The sequence below is a fragment of the Gossypium hirsutum genome, chromosome D10, assembly GCF_007990345.1.
Source record: "Gossypium hirsutum isolate 1008001.06 chromosome D10, Gossypium_hirsutum_v2.1, whole genome shotgun sequence".
Classification (NCBI taxonomy): Eukaryota; Viridiplantae; Streptophyta; class Magnoliopsida; order Malvales; family Malvaceae; genus Gossypium; species Gossypium hirsutum.
The window spans coordinates 21,082,090-21,099,645 of record NC_053446.1 but is presented as its reverse complement, the minus strand read 5'-3'; the positions used below and the strand labels follow the sequence as shown (position 1 = coordinate 21,099,645).

The following is a 17,556-nucleotide window of genomic DNA, read 5'->3' as shown; positions in this document are numbered from 1 at the left end:
TTAAGGTTAAAATTTCAAAATTCGAAAACCATAAAAACTAAAATTTACCATGAGAAATACATGAAGTAAATTTACCAATTTTCTTTCAACAAGAAAATTGACCAAATTGAGTTACAACTAGTAGAAGGATTAATATCAAAATTTCACCTCAAATTATTATTATTATGTTGCTGACCTGAAATTAGTTAATACCCAATTAAATTGAGTAAATGGCCAAAAATACCATTACGCCCAAAACAAAACCCTAGAGAAAGCAATTTAAGCAAAAAGAAGAAGAAGAAGATCTTAGCCGTTGATCTAAAGTCTATCATGGTGTCTCGATATTAGGGTTTTTAAGTTCTATACTACCTTTTATATAATCTATCTCCTCCTCCTTCCCCTTTAGCCGTCTTTCCCTCCCTCCCTCTCAGATCAAAGCTTCAAAATGGTAAGTCTTTCTAACGTCTACGCTCTCCCATCTTTTTCAACTTGAAGATGTTTCTCTTCGTATGAAGGGCTTTAAGAAAACTTTATCAAACTGCTTGGATATTAATGAAATCTGATGGCTTTTTGAGTATTGATCATTTTTCCACTCTAGGTCTTTTTCATTCACCCTGTAATCACTCTTTAATATTCTTTTTAGTAGGTTGGTTTTATTTTGATTTGCGATTTGTTGGTAGTCATTTTATAGTAAAATGAAGGGGTTTAATCACTGTTTCTACTATAAGGTGCTAGAATAATGAAGGTTCTCCTTGGTCATTGTAGGCATTTGTCAAGGCTCAGAAAACCAAAGCTTACTTTAAGCGGTTTCAGGTTCCATACAAAAGAAGGAGAGGTATTTGTTTCTGTATAATGGTTACTTTGTGTTTATAATTTTAGAAATACTATTTGATCTTCTGGCTTTTGAGCGACTCTCTGATATGATTTATTGAATTTATTATGTGTAGAGGGAAAGACTGACTACCGGGCTAGGATTCGCCTAATCAATCAAGACAAGAATAAGTACAACACTCCGAAGTACCGATTCGTTGTCCGATTTGTATCCTTAAAGTTGTATAGTCTCACGTTGTCATTATACTTTTAGCTCAGCAACCAAATAGTTGAAAAATCCGAAATTTCCTACCTAATTTTGTTTAATTGCAGAAATATTAGCCTAGCAAATGTTGTGACATGAAAATGAAGTAATCCAATTGAAGTACTGTGAATTTGATTAATAACTCTACTTTTAGTGCTTTATTTTTATTCTGATATTCTCATTGAAGACATTCTCATTCGTTTGCTGGAGACATTTCTAGTTTGTAAACCTTGACGTTTTGATTAGAGCAACAAAGATGTCACCGCACAAATAGTTTCTGCTAATATTGCTGGTGATATGGTTCTTGCTTCTGCTTACTCACATGAGCTTCCACGATATGGGCTTGAAGTGGGTCTTACAAACTATGCCGCAGGTATTCTATTTATAGACTTTGGATTATCTGTAAAATAAAATTTTAATTTTTTAACATGCTTTTGGTAAATTCCGACAGCTTATTGCACTGGTTTGCTGTTGGGGCGCCGTGTGCTTAAGATGCTTGAAATGGATGAAGAGTATCAGGGCAATGTAGAGGTATTATATATACAGCCTTTCCACCATTTTCTGGTAAAAAAAATAATAGATATTGTTTCCTACATGATGTTTCTTTATTGATGGATTATATATTACTAGGCTACTGGAGAGGACTTCTCAGTTGAGCCAACTGACACAAGGAGGCCTTTCCGTGCTCTCCTTGATGTAGGGCTGATCAGGACAACCACTGGCAATCGTGTTTTTGGTGCTCTAAAGGTATCATAAAAGATTTATTTTTGGTTCTACTCTGTTTTAAATAATACCATTTTCTAGTATGTACCTTTCCCCTTCAATGGACCAACTATTCGAGTGCATATTTTTGAAACATTCAATTTTGATTTGTGCCCTAGAATCCAATTAATTGTAGAGGATCAGATCCTTTCATTCACTGAAGTCTGACATTTCGAGTTAATAGAATTTGCTTTGATCTTAACAGGGAGCCTTGGATGCTGGTTTGGATATTCCTCATAGCGACAAGAGGTTTGCTGGGTTCTCCAAGGACAACAAGCAGCTCGATGCTGAGGTTCACAGCAAGTACATATATGGTGGCCATGTTGCTGCATATATGAGGGTAAAAGATGTTATCTATAATAGTATCTCTCTTTCATTGAATTCGGTGATATAACGATTCATTTTTTATCCCTTTTCCATCCGTAATGGCACATTATTGCTTTGTAGACTTTGATGGAAGATGAACCCGAGAAGTATCAATCTCACTTCAGCGAGTATATTAAGAGGGGAATTGAGGCTGATAACATTGAGTCCTTGTACAAGAAAGTTCATGCTGCTATCCGAGCTGATCCAACTGCAAAGAAGACTGAAAAGGAGCCTCCTAAGCAGCACAAAAGGTCAGTGTTCAGTGCAGTGCAACTTGTGTGAATGCCATTAAAACTTGTATTTAAGTTTCTTTATGAATCTCTTACCATTTTTGTCTTCTCTGTTGCAGGTTCAACTTGAAGAAGCTAACATACGAGGAAAGGAAAGCTAAGTTGATTGAACGGTTACACACCCTTAATGCCGCTGCTGGTGATTCAGAGGAAGAGGATTGAATGTAGGAATGCTCATTTCAAAGCACTAAAATTATTACATGCTTTTCTTATTATACATTGCTGTTGACTGCAGTTTTGTCCAGAACTGAGTTGCATTTTGTAAGGGGTTGAACTTATTTCACATTTTGTTTCAATTTTGTTTAGAGTTTTTGTTATTTTTTGCAATTGGAGTGTAATTGAATTATTAGGTTTTTGGTTATTTAGTTGCTTGTGAAATGCAATTTTAGCCAGTCACAGGCTAGCTTTGCAAAACTTCATCACTAACACTTAAAAAGGTTTATGAAGGTCTCAGTAAAAATTTAGTTCCATTTAAGGTTACTTGTTTCCTAATTTCAAAGTAAATGTTTTGACTACAAATGCCATCTAAAGTGAGGGTTATACTGAAATAATATGGTATGTAGAGCAAATATTGAAGATTGTTAAGAAAATTTATATAAATTCAGCCAAAACTTATATCAAGATGATTGGTTTGAAGTGAATGTTTTATAATATTTGTGTTTAATTTTTTGTATTTTATTGAAGTATTATTATATGCTATGTTATTTATATATTTTTTTTATTTTTTAAATATTAATGAAGTTCTCTTTTTAACTCTCTTTTACTATGAACTTATGAAGTTTCTCCACAAATGACATATGTCTTATTTACTTTTATATATTAATTCTTTATTATCTCTACATGTGTTATACCTTAAACCCATCTATAAAGGAGTAATCATGTTATACAAGTGGAGTTTTTTAGACTTCACGAGTAGGTTAAGAGCAAGGTAGTCAATACTATACCGATAAGTGTACTATTTTTATCTTGATATTGATATGTACTGGTATTGGTATGTTTTAGTGTATTGTATCAAGTTTATCAATGTTTTTAAACTTTTGTCATATATATATTTATAATCTAATTTTTAATTTCTTGATAAATTATATATATTTAAATATTTTTCGTATATATATTTATTGTCGAAATTTTAGTTTTTAATAAATTATATATTATTTTGGTGAAAAGTAAATTATATATTAGGACAATATTTGGTATACTGTCAGTGGAGTTTCTAAACTCCAAAAGCAGAGTAAAGAGTTGGCAAGTGTAGTAAAGAGTTGACAAGTGTTCTATAGGGGTATAGTAAAATCCTAAAAAAAATAAATATTAAAAAAAAAGATACACATGGTAATTTTTAAGATTGCTTGTGAAATAAAAAATACACTGCCAATGTAGTAAACACTAACCCTTATGTATTTTATATACATGCATATATATTTCCATTACATTCATTTAAATATATTTATATATAAATATAAGTTTTAAAATTATTAATTAAATTCAATAATTTGATTTAATAGCTGTTAATTTTTAGAAAAGTTAAATTAGTTAAGAAAAAAATAAAAGTTGGTTTAAAATATCAATAATTTAAAATTATTGTACCCATCGGTATGCACCGATATTGACTGAAACAGGTTAAAATACACCAAAATGTTGATTAAACAAAAACATACAAGATTTAATACAAATTTAGGACCAAAATGATGCATATCGACTGGTACGATATAAACTACTATGGTTAAGAGTGTGACAAGTGTTCCGTTGATTTATATATTTAAAATTTTAATGTACCCTGTACATCATCTTTACTACCCTTAGTATGCTTATGAAATTTAAAAAACTCCGCAAGATAAATTTCATATTAAATATGGAATAATATTTGGTACACTATTAGTATAGTTTTTGAACTTCACAAATTGAGTCAAGGGTTAACAAGTGTCCTATAAAAATATAATTAAATATTAAAAATAAATATTTTAAAAACAGAGACATATAACAAATTTTTAAACCTGTTTGTGGAATAAAAAAATATACTAACTGTGTACAAAATAGTAATCCATTTTATATATAAAAACTATTTAATACATTGTGTTCTAATTTTATATTCCATAAATAAATTGAGAGTTTGACAAATATATTACAAAGTAGAGTAAAAAATATATAAATAAATGTTACAGCTTCCAAAATCTAAAAAACTTGACTATAAAATAATTACTCTTACGCTTTTATGAGGTTTGAAGTTACGTGTTGTAAATAAGCAGCAGGACCGAACACAGATATCTTAAGGTCATAAAAGGGTCCTACAACAAAACAACCTTATCGAGTCGCAACCAATGAGTTTTCCTATCTGTTTATTTCCAAACCTACAAACACTATCCACTTAACACTCTCATTCCACGTCACAATTCGACTATAACTAAGTCCTTTTAAAAAAATGTTGGCCCTTTTATTTATTGGAGTTTAAACAAGTCCCCCAAGGTTGAGACTTGAGGCAGAGAGAGTGTCAATGGCACATTCACTAACTCCTGTTCCAGCCACTTCAATAACCCCCATTGCCAAATCAACCAAGCTTGCATCTCACATTCCTACTTTAAGATTGCAGACGGTGTCAGCTTCTTACCAGACACCCCATCATGTCTTGGATGATAAACTTGTTCATCGCAGGTTTGCATATTGAAGCCCTTTTATATTGCATCATTTTACGCATATACTAATATGCCCATGTTTGAAATTTTTGCAGTATCATAGAAAGGGTCTAAATGTTTGGGTTTAGTCCTTAATTTTTGGTGTTTAACTGTGACTTGTGAGGGGAAATCTTATGCTTTACTCTCTAAGCTAGAGAATTACCCTGTCTGATACTTGCTAAACTTCTGGGTTTGAAGTTCAAACAGACAAATTATAACTTTCCAACATTGTCCGTATTATGTTATGGAGGATGCAAATAATGCAACATTATGTTATGTTTGTGGGGTTGGGTTATTTGGTGCAGGACTGTGACATTGAGCTTGGCAGGGGCAATGCTGAGCTTGAATGTTGGTGACCAGAGACAAGCAAATGCAGCTAGAAGGCCGCCACCTCCACCACCAGAGGAGAAAAAGGACCCGAGTGTGAGTGGGGTGCAGGCTAAAGTGTTAGCTAGCAAGAAGAGAAAGGAAGCAATGAAACAAGCTATGGCCAAGATGAGGGAGAAAGGGAAACCTGTTGATGGCACATCACCACCATCTGAATAGAGTTCGAAAATGTACATGCCTTTTTGGAAAGGAAACTTTGTACTATTCTTAATAAGCAACTTTAATACAATTTTTATTCATTTTGGGTATTTCTCAAAACTTAAGGATCTTCACATTCTAGGGCAAAATATGATGGGAAAAAAGAAGTAGAAGGCTACTGATTAAACATTCCACAACATTGCTTTGTGTATGTGCTCAGGCAAGAACATTAAGACCTTAACAGGGTTTTTTTTTGTCTTGTAACTGTATCCAATTCGAAATTGTCAGCTCTTTAAAAATATATGAATGACAAAGCAGAAACATCAAAGCAAAAATAATTCTAAAATTTAGTCATAGTAGACAAAAAATCCTTACAGTATAATTTTACAGTAATAAGTATATATGAAGCCTCAAAATTGCAGTCCGGCTCTAAATCTTTTAGGAATACATTGTTTCAGTCCAGCAGCCAGTATGAATAGTTTTGCACAACACAGTTTGATCCAATGCTTGCTCTGGATCACACATCATTTGCAGTTCATTTATTCTTGGGGGTTCTCATTGGATGTCACCCCTGTTGAGTTGTAAGCAGCATCAGCTGAAGAGGTGTCGATGTCATTCAGGCCCAGTTCTTCATTTTGTTCCCATGATCTCTCATATTTCTCAACTGCAGAAACAATCCAAATTTGTTGAATTGTACAAAGGAAAAGAGCCAACATAAGAATTATTGGAAAAGAATGGTAAACGGGGTAGCAGCTCTTTGTCAAGATTAGAGAACTTACAAATTAGTTGATGGTCATCTTTAATATCATCAGTTGCTGGTGCAATAAAAGAGTTAGCTAATGCATCATCCAGAATTAAAGTCCAAGGTTCTGTCATGCTCAAAATCTGCAAAATAGCAACCAGACTCCTCCGTGAGAAGAAAAAAGGTTAAGGTTTTTATTCTTTACTTGTACAGATCATTTGATGTTTATCTCATTCTGCAAGAAATAAAAGTGTCAAGGACTAACGGATGCAAAATATCTCCATATCTTCCCCATATACATGTAACAAAAACACAAGAACAAATATATGGGTCATATGTATGGTTTAAGTCTTGAGGAAGATGAGGCAGTAATCTTCATTGTTAATTTTGCATGTTTATTGCTATACATCTCAATCTATCCTCGATTTTAAATACACCGAGTATCCATCATATTTAAATTTAAGTTATTAATTGATAAAGAACATGCATTCTAGGCACTCGTATTTATCAAGAAATTGAAATGGCACAAAGGCATACTGACTGGCAGAGCTGAAACGAACCAGTATTCTCTGTAACCAGGTTACATAAAATTTTACCAGAGGCAGTGTTGAGATGGTACCTTGTTCAACCTTGCTTTAAAGTCTAGCCACTTGTTTTTCTTACATTCGTCAAGACTATCTCCAAAAGTAAATCCATGCACTCTCTCAAGGCCTGAACACAGAGATTGGGAATAGTACAATTAATATGCATAATATATATAATTAAAGCACTTCACGTCAAATTCATGCAATGAGGAAACAAGGTAGTGATAGTTGCCCAAGAACATCAAATAAAAAAAAATGTGGAAGTAAATAGAGGGAACTTAGTTGAATAACCTAGGAATGAAGCAAAAGTTTTAGCCAAATGAAGATGTGGAGGTCTACGCTGTACATAGTAGCAAACTAGCCTCACTCTGCTCTAGAAATATAAAGCATCGCTTGTAAGATAGAGCCATTACAGGGTGAAAGGCTCAAACTTAGTAAATAAAGGTGGATGTGGACTATAAACAACAGAATCAGCAAGCAAAAGAAATTTAGTCTCACTCTCTTCTGGAACACCTAAACGAGGTTGTGAAGAGAACCATTTGAGGGTGAAGTGCTCAAACTTAGCAAACAATGAAGGAAAAAGAACTATAAATAACAGAATCAACAATCAAACAGAGTTTCACATGGAAAAACTAAATGAGTAATAAAGTACTCACTTTCACTAATTTTGGTAATCAAACCTTCAACCGTTGTAACAACCCCACCAAGTGTGCCACTAGCTAGCTCCAAATCAAGTTCTGGGACTTTTACACTTGCAGTATCTGACTGATAAACTTACAAAACCACTTGTTAGATAACTTACCATAAGCATGGAAAAAAGAACAGGCAGAACATGCGATTTCAATCCCATGAAATGTTCATTACATGTTTGAGGCAAAGGTGACGCACAATGTAATAATAGTATCAAAAACTTGAGAGGATGCAATGTCAACTTAAATTGCTAAATGTGCAAACTAAATTAATGACTATATTAGTACCTGTTACAGCCATGAAAATATATTTTATATGGCCAAGATATGATAATACTGTGGATGCAATCAGCCTTTAAGTGTGATTGCTAACAATCCCTATTGTAACCTTATATTTCCTTTTTCCCTTGATTTCCCTCTAATTGAAGCTCGGGGTGTTTATTTACATTTCACTCTCATATTCAGATAAGAAAATTGTCTACATCAAATGCGAAATGCCACTAGACACCCTTCTCAAAGGAAGGCTGCTTTGGCCAAAACATAACTTTGTAGATTTACCTCCACAAATTACATCCGCAAAGATCTAAAAACTCTTAAACATTCAATTAAGAACTAGTGGCTTTTGCAAACAAATGCACTATATTTGTCTTGTTAACTTGTGCATTGTTGCAAAAAAGAGAGGAAAAAAAGGGAATACCAGTCTACGTAGGGATAAAGAATTTAATTTGCGCAAACAAACAAGTAGGAAATGCAGCATTTTGTTGAGAAACTAGTCATTAACACAATGCACTAAGAAAAATGATATTGTGTCCTCAGAACAAACCTTTATAACATCACGGCTTAAATCATTGATGTTTTTCACAGACAGGGTTATTCTCTTTCCCTTGTCAGGAATTGCCCCACCAGGTTTCAACTGCAAGTTAAGCATGGTTAATATCGACAAAGTAATTGGGCTAAAAGACTAGTACAAGCAAAATCATCACCAACCTCAGAATTTCTGTAGCCACAAGCATCGCATGTGGATGCCATGACAATAACTTCTTGAAAATATGGAATCCCTGTATGTGGTTAAGCTCAACAAAATTATAGATAAAACTTTGTAATAGACCATATGTGACGACACCTGATTCAGATAAAAAGGCTTTGCAACAATATTCTAAGTCTGTAGCCGAGATGCCAACAGGCCAAGAGGTCTGGGCAGGGAGGGGGATATGTGCTTGTCGTGACCATACAATAAGATAAATGTACCATTAAATCATTACTCCAGATCAGACATCTGAGATGCAAGCATCTTTCCACTTGACACATGTTAACAATAAACTTAACTCATGAAGAACCATTAGAATCTGCTTCACCTCCTCTACAATTGCTACGATAAAGCAACATATCAACATTTGAAACATCTACAATTTCCATACTCCATATGAGCAAGCCAAAAATGGAAAGCACAATAAACAAATAACTAGTCATTTTTAATCAAATCCAGATACACTCATCATGTATAGCACTAAAACTGGATCAGATCATGTAGCAGAAATATTGCTTTGTTCGAAATGCAAAACATGACAATTACAGAGGATACTGGTTACAAACATCCGAGTCTCACTTCTGGCAGCACAGGCTCCACATGTTGATGGGAAAGTCATCACCTATTTGAAGGCAAGAAAACGTACCAGAAAAAATAGGTATAAGGGGAATTTAAGACAAAATGCTAAATCCTAGTATACTATAAAATTAAGCATATTTAGATAGAGAGGTGTGTGTGTTTTCTTTTTCATTTAAATGAAGATGGCAACTTTAAGGAGAGAAGTGAAAAGGAAGAGACTAAATTGCCAGTGCCAATCACAATCCCTCTCTCCCTCTCCTATCTTTCTTTGTTTTTGGAATTCAAACAATAAGTGGTTAATGCACTACAATTAAAATCACTTGTCTTCACCTCTCATCAATTTGGTTCTTTTATTTCTTCCCATGAATCTATCTAATATAACAGTTGAAATTGGCTTACCTCTTCTGGGGCAGAATACCGGAATAAAGCCTCCGCAATTTCAGCACTATTACTCTGAGCAATAGCCTTTTGACCAGCTGCCGCTCCTACTGATCCATGTGGTTGTCTTCTTATTTGATCAACATCATTGCTTGTTTCCTCCATAGCTGCATCAGCATTCAACTGTGATGGGTCAACAAGATATCCCAACGATGCTTGTTGTTCAGGAGTTCGATCATAGAATTTGATGCTCAATGATGGATCAGGAGATGGAGCAAACCTGATGACATTACAACATTCTAATGTAAGCTAGATTAAGGCAATTTAAGATTTTAAAAATTCTAAAACTCTAAAGCTATCCAATCAAAAGTGCTAGTCAAATAAGTTTTCTAGTTCAAGCTAAAATATAAGCAAAAGGAATTTAAAATTTTCAGTTCTTGTCCTGTGACAAACACACTGATCATTTACATGGAAACAACTGCTTTTCATTTGAACAAGCCATCATGCCTAAAGCATAAGCACATAAATAAAACATAAAAGGTCATTAAAAATAAAATTTTTCCTCTTACGGGTTCTCAATAAAGCTGTTTCCAGCAGGGTCATCCAAGATGAAGGTGAAAGGTGACTCCCCTGTTGCGCAAGCTCTCAGCTTCAACAAAAACTGGTCAATTGCCTCTCCAGTTTGAGGATCCACTTTCTGTCCAGTAAAAGCAAATCATGTCAAGTACCGAAAACTACACAACATCAATCAACATTGAATGTCAATCACAAAATAAACCTTGCGTTCTTCTTGAAGGGCCTGCAGTCCATCTATAGCTCGTACTAGTATTCCTTCCACCTAGAAGCATTAGACAATATCTGAGTTGATTGCAAAAATAAGAGGAAGAAAATCCAAAATATATATGGGATAAATGGGTGGCCTCTGTGAAGCACCTAACAGATAAATACAGCATAAACATAATAGGCAACAGAATCAAGTAAATACCGTTGATAGACTTCCCCGTTGAGCCTCAGGAGGGATCTCAAAATCCAGTTCAGGGATCTACAAGAAGAATTAAACCATGTAAGAAAAAAGGAACAATTCAAAATATTTTAGTTGAGACATATCTATTGGAGCCAATCTTCGATGAAACATAAACAGAAATATAAAATTGAGTTCATGATCATTGCAAGAAAATGTACCTTTATGGTAGCAGACTCGGATTTCACCACTTGTCGGCTAAACAACTACATTAAAGAGACTAATTAGTATGGCGTAGTTACCACTTATTACAGCTAGTGCTTCTTCAAATCGTTGACAAAGCATACGGAAAAACACATAAAAAAAATATAAAACATGAAGAAAGCATTGAACTTAATATTAGAATCAAGCACTGACGACAACCTTGGGATCTCCTGGTTGGACCTCCAAATGGTAATGGCATCCCTTTGGTTGAATTTCACCAGCAAATTGAACTTCATTGTTCCTAATATACACAAATAGAAGCGTTAAAAAAAAAACCTTTTCAAAAGGAACATCAGTTTTAAGCATATAGTAAGTAACAAACGAGATTACCTTTCACCACAATGCGGGCATTCAAAAGCAGAGAGCAGGACCTGAAAGCCAAAAAACATAAATCACTAAAAAAAATTCAACCAAAAAAAAAAAAGGGAAAAAGAGTTCAACGCTTTGATAATTACCTTCCTAAAATGAGGAATTGAGGTCAATAAAAACCTTGTTATTCCCTGTATAAAAAAAGTCAAATAAATACAAACGACAATGATGAAATAAAAAAAGAACTAAATTAATAATAAAAATTAAAAGGAGAGAGACATTCTGGGTGCAGCGCATGCAGAGGCTTTCGACTTGATAAAGAGGAGCGGCGTTATCGTCATCAGCAGATATAGCTTCAACTACTGAACCGACGTCGTCTACTATTTTCTCTTTATTGCTTTCCATTTCTGTCTGGTTTCTTTTTTTCTTCGACCTTGTAATATTATATCAGCCAGCCGTGGAGACGAAGAAGGAGAAGAACGGCGGACAAATGTAAGAAAGGAAAGGCTTCGAGGAGTTTCCTGAGGTCTCTCAATAGTTTTAGTTTAGACACAATCTGGAGAAGCCCAAAATCAAAGCCCGCTTGTCGTTGACTGTTACCAGATTAGTCAAACCAACGAGTTGACACGTCAGCATTATATTGCTTATATAAGACTAAAGGCAAATTTAAGAAACTTTAATTGAAATTAGAGACATGAATTGAGTTTCAGGTGGAATTCTATTTGAGGTAAATATTGAATTGTTGGACTTCCATTCAATTACATTTGTTTTGTTAAAAGTAAGCCTATGAGTTTGATTTTTGAAAATATTATTATGTTTTTTTTTTATTTTTTTACTTTTGATTTTAAAAAAATAGATTTTATTGTTTTTAACTTGAAAATTACATTTTGGTAATTAAAAATAAAATTTTATTTTCAATTATAAAAACATGGTTGGTACCCTATTTTTTTAGAATAGAAAGATGAAAAATAAAATAAGAACTGACTGCATTTAAATGAATTTAAATTAAAGTGAATTCATTAATTAAATTTAAAATTTAAAATTTTTAATTTTTTTTAAATTTTATAAATATTTTTTGTTTTCCAGAAACCATTCTCAAAATTTTCAAATATGTATTCCATTTTGTTAAAATTTAAGAACTAAAATGTTCTCTGTCTCCTCAAGTTAAGATATTGATATTTAAATTAAACTTACTTAGTAATTTGAGTTGCTTAAACTCTAACAAAAACTCGAATAGTGAGATAGAAACTAATTAAAACTATACAGTATACTCATGTGCTCATATAGAAAATTATTGGGTCCACAACCTAGCAATCCGCCACTGGCAAATATTAGTAGAAGGGTCTGTAACACAACTTACCAAAAAAATCCGCTGATTGGCGGGTTCCCCACAACGGCCACGCCAAGACATGTGGATCTATAACCTATACTTCGTCAAAAGACAAATCCTTCAACCAAGTCATTACAGACTTACTGGATTAGCCATATAGTCCACCAATCATGACGTGACAACCAACACTTAACACAACACTGATAGATAGGGTGTAAATCAGCCTGCCTAACTTATACTTAGCCAACACTCTGCCCACACATATCACAAACAAGGACTATGTTGGGCGGGATGTTACATGAATAATAACCTTTGGCGCCACCGTTACCTTTGGCTACATCAACGTTAAATCGACAACCAATCATTGGGCCTTGGATTAAAAAAATATTTTTGGTAGGTGTCTCCATTACCAATGCTTGAAATGAGAAAATAAAAAATGAAAGAAAAAACAATATATATATGTTAGGCCCATGAGCCGAAGGGTCAACTTGAGTCTGGTGACAAGCTCATTTAGACAAGGGTCTTGGCGGCATCGAGCCTGCCACTAATCTGATTTGACCCTTCGGGTCACGGCCTTCAAACCTCCCCCACCGTTCCCACTATAAATACATGTACTACACCACATGGTCCCTACAGCCCCTCAATTTTTTCTTTAAAAAGAATATCAACCTTTTCGTTTTTATTTTTGTGTTTCGAAAAAAACTAAATTCTTTGCAATTGATAAAAGAAATTGTGGATTTTATTCATCCGAAGTTAGAAAAGAAACTTGAAATTTTCAATTGATACCAAATTTGATATTCTCAAATTTTATTTAGTTTTTTTTTTCGGAACATTAAGATAAAAATGGGAAGGTTGATAATTTTTTTTAAAGGAAAAAAAAAGGAGGGTTGGAGGGAGGGTGGGGAGACCATGTGTAATGTATGTATTTATATGGTAAGAGTTGTGGGGTAGGTTTGAACGATTCGGAAAAGATATGAATATATATATGTCAAGCCCGTGACTTGAAGGGTCAAATCGGGTCAGGTGGCAGGCCTGGTGCCCCCAAGACCCTTGGCTCAATTGAGCCTCCCACTTGACCCAATTTAACCATTTATTTTTTAATTTCTCATTTCAAGCATTGTTTCTTTCTTTTCAATTTATCCCACTTTTTTTTTTGGCATTCTTCCATTATCTTTTTTCTCATTTCTACTTTTATTTTTATTATTTTTTTCCATCCTCCTTTTTATCATTTCTTGCCCCTTAATTTTTTTTAAATTCAATTCAAAAGTTTCTGACAAAAATATTGGTGCAGCCAAAATCAATGGCATGACAAAAAAGAAGAAGCAAATTTCTTCTAACACAAAAAAGCGATGCAATCAACATCAATGGTTACACCAAAAAAAAATTTCAAATTTTACTTGTCATCATTCGGTGTCGCCAATGATAACGGCGACACTTATTAAAAAATTAATTTTTTTCTGTCATATTAAAAATCAGAATACATGTACTTTTACCGGTATATAAAATATACATATTGGTGTCGCCGGCAAAACCTACCAAAAATATTTTTTTTTATCCATCACCCAATGATTGATTGCCGATTTGACGTTGGTGCAGCCAAGTGTAACGGTGGCACCAAAGGTTACTATTCAAAAAAGTCATTTACATACTTAATTTCAAATTTGAGTCATTTTCATAAATAATAGATAATTTAGGGTCATTTTTGAAAAAAAGCCGATAATGGACCAGCACTCTTCAGCTACCATTGCCTTAAGATGATGCCTATGATCAAGAGGTGTTTCCCTTACTACTGCAACATTTTCACTACGACTTGTGACCAGAATGCAGCTTTGTTTACTTTCATTCATTCCCAGCAAACTATCCCTTAAGTCCTCCCAATTTTTAATATCCTCATCCCACAGATCATCAAGTACGAGGAGGTAGGCCTTTCCTTCCAACTCATTCTGAATATTTTCAAGTATAGCATTCTTATTTTTCATGTCACAAGTTCTCCCACTAAGAGATTCAAGCATCTCTTGAAATATTCTTTGAGAATCAAAGTTTTCAGACATGCAAACCTACATTATTTTCTTAAAATAATTATTTATTTTGCCATTGTTGCACACAAGTTTTGCTAAAGTGGTTTCGCCCAAACCGGCCATGCCTACTATGGATGCTATCGACAAACTTTGGCGAGTGGTCGAACCAATGAAGAGATCAACTACTTTTAGGGCATCAGCTTCCCTTCCAACAACTCGTGATGAGTCGCCAAAGGAGTGGGTGCCTCCTACTCTACTAGACACTGGAGACGAAATTTGAAGTCTTTGTTGGAGTCCAAAGTCAGTGGCCTGACGGTTAATATCCTTAATGGATAGGTTAATATTCTTTACCTTTTTAGCCATCTTTAGAGTAAATGCCATGGGACTCTTGGAAAGGGAGAAGAAATTGCAGACCTTTTTACTCATTTGGTTGTCCACCTTCCTGCGGACATGTTCGTAAGAGCTCATCCAACTCATCATCCTCCTCATAAGCGATATCACTAAGCTGCTCCAACCAGACTTTGACAGGCTCATCAACTTGCCCCCTCCCTGCATCTTGCTAGAAAGCTCGAGTGAGAGCGAATGAGGAACGAAGCTTGTTCAGCTTGTCCTTGAAATACCAGCACAAAGTGTTTTATTGGTGTGGCCAAAAACAGCACCGAAAGGAACAACAATGGATGATATCTTCAGGATAATCAAATACGAGGAAAAAGACAGTGACACATAAAATTTGGATTAGTCTCTGTTTGTAAAGTAAACAAAGAAAAGAGAAGTTATAGTTTCAGTTACGGTTTTTATTTTCAGAAACACAAGGGAGTGACATGACCTTTCTAGTTTCAGTTAATTGTATTTATTGATTAATACTCAAAAAATTTTAGAAGAATTTATTAAAAATGACATAAAAAATATGTTAAACACGAAAAAATTGACCTACTATTATTTAAAACAATATAAAATATAAAATATATATATATATATAATTACTTTGTTGCACTTTCATTGCAGATGAAACAATTTATACTTTTCTTTGACTGATGCAAACTTGGTTTATAGCAACGGGGGAACGGGCTCCACCAGTGATGCTCACTCATTAAAACAACGCCGTAAAAGCAACTGTTGTTGCAATGTTTCCTGCTACACGCCATTGTTTCTGTTTATGGCATGTGCCGGAAAAACATCCCAGGCCTCTTCTATATTTTTATCTATTTCTAAAATAAATATATATTTTTAAGTTTTTAAAATTATAACTTTTTTGAACTCTTTGAATTCTAAATTGATAAATGCACAAACATTGAGGGTTAAATTTGTTGATTTTTTTTAGAATTAGGGCCAACTTGACAGAATGTGTAAAGTGTTAAGGGCTAAATATGTTATTATACTAATTAAAATATTGCCACATCGGCATTCCGTTCCGTGGTCAAGACATTTTAATGGTGGAGTGACTAAAAATGATAATTAATCTAACAGAAGTGGCTAAATTAACAAAAAAGAATTCAAAAACTAAAATAGGAACACATTAAAACTTGAGTGACTATCTGAATAGTTTACCCTTAAAATTTTTTAGAATTATTATTAAAGAAAATTTTAAAAGTATCAAATTGATATTTTAGTTATAGTCCAGGGGTTAAATTGGTTATTAACCCTTTAAATTAACGTGCCACATCACCATCTTAACGGAAGTTAACGGATAAGTGGCCAAAATGTAACGGAAGTTAATAGATAAGTGACAAAAATGTAACATTTATATAACTTTAGTGACAATTATGTAACTTTTGAAAATTGAGTGTAATTTCAATCAAAGGTTAGGAACAATTAATGCAGTTTACGCAAAATAATTTTATACCATAATTCTTGACACTTAAATAGATTTTTTTTAAAATAATAAACTTATATATCTAATCTCGAATTTAAATTTAATAACACATATTTTTTGCTGATTGAGTCTTGACTCGATTAGCATAGATATTGTTATCAATACAGGAGGACGTGGGTTTAAGTGTACCGAAACGCATTATCTTTCTTATTTATGGGTTAAAAATCTATAATGAGATATGATACAAAATTTGTTTTTAAAACATCCATGAAATATTTATAACTTAGAAAACAACCAATGTAATATAATTCTTATAAATATAAATATTATTACCTATATTTCCTTGATTTTGCTGGCTATGCTAAATTTTCTTTTTTTAAAGTCTGTCGAGATTGAAATATTTGTAAGGTAATATATTTTTTAGTTTTTTTTTTCAAACTTTAACTAGCCTTTACGTTGGGATTTATAATTATTTTTCCATAATTCATTTGATATTAATATTTTATTTTTTTAATTATGAAAATTAAATTTATGATAATGCTTTAGGATTGATTAAATTTATCAAAATGATTTCTAAGGCATTAGGAAAATCATTTTAAATACAGGATTTAAAGCAAAAATGTAAAAAGAAAACTTCTCAAATGGGTTAAATTTGGATATTAAATGTACAAAATAACTATTTTAATATTTTTTTAAAAATATAAATAAATTATGTATAGATTAAATATATGACTATTAATAAGATTATTTTTGTTATTGTTAAAATTAAATTCATGATGATTTATAAAAACAATTGTTTTGAATATATTATTTTAAATTAAAAAAAAACATTTTTTTATTGAGTTGTGGACAAATACTTCATGATTCAACTTTATTTTTATAAGAATTTATTTCAATTTTTAATTTTGAAAAAGTTTAAGTAGAAATTGATAGGATAATAATCCTAGAAACATGAATAATTTAAATGGACATACAAGGAGATGCATAAAAAAAATCATCTCTATACTTGATTAAAAATTAAAATAAAAAATAATTACTTAAATATTTGCTTTGCTTGAAACATATGTTAATATTAGTTAACAAATATATTATTTCATAATAAAATAAAAATGCCATTTTCATATAAATAAATGTTGATAAATATGAAATTAATTTTTGAAGTGTCAGGGAAGTGTCCACTTTTTTAGCACTGGAGTTGT

The 17,556-nt window shown here is 32.9% G+C and overlaps 3 protein-coding genes across 3 annotated transcripts; 2 read left to right on the top strand and 1 right to left on the bottom strand.

The window, feature by feature from the left end:
* Positions 1-224: 224 nt before the first annotated feature.
* LOC107914591 (60S ribosomal protein L5) lies at positions 225-2,952 on the top strand. The gene is made up of 9 exons (XM_016843533.2): positions 225-427; positions 745-814; positions 927-1,018; positions 1,301-1,427; positions 1,506-1,585; positions 1,685-1,801; positions 2,022-2,156; positions 2,264-2,433; positions 2,532-2,952. The coding sequence occupies exons 1-9, from the start codon at positions 425-427 to the stop codon at positions 2,632-2,634; spliced, it is 897 nt and encodes a 298-aa protein (XP_016699022.1). The 5' UTR covers positions 225-424; the 3' UTR covers positions 2,635-2,952.
* Positions 2,953-4,794: 1,842 nt separating this feature from the next.
* LOC107914590 (uncharacterized) lies at positions 4,795-5,771 on the top strand. The gene is made up of 2 exons (XM_016843532.2): positions 4,795-5,118; positions 5,444-5,771. The coding sequence occupies exons 1-2, from the start codon at positions 4,961-4,963 to the stop codon at positions 5,682-5,684; spliced, it is 399 nt and encodes a 132-aa protein (XP_016699021.1). The 5' UTR covers positions 4,795-4,960; the 3' UTR covers positions 5,685-5,771.
* A 215-nt stretch (positions 5,772-5,986) lies between these two features.
* Positions 5,987-11,837, bottom strand: LOC107914589 (zinc finger protein ZPR1). The gene is made up of 16 exons (XM_041102189.1): positions 11,476-11,837; positions 11,343-11,387; positions 11,218-11,258; positions 11,047-11,128; positions 10,845-10,889; positions 10,648-10,704; positions 10,441-10,500; positions 10,232-10,359; positions 9,684-9,942; positions 9,261-9,327; positions 8,666-8,736; positions 8,502-8,591; positions 7,646-7,754; positions 7,025-7,116; positions 6,443-6,548; positions 5,987-6,327 (listed from the first exon to the last, which is right to left on the bottom strand). The coding sequence occupies exons 1-16, from the start codon at positions 11,599-11,601 to the stop codon at positions 6,203-6,205; spliced, it is 1,503 nt and encodes a 500-aa protein (XP_040958123.1). The 5' UTR covers positions 11,602-11,837; the 3' UTR covers positions 5,987-6,202.
* Between the last annotated feature and the right edge of the window lie 5,719 nt (positions 11,838-17,556).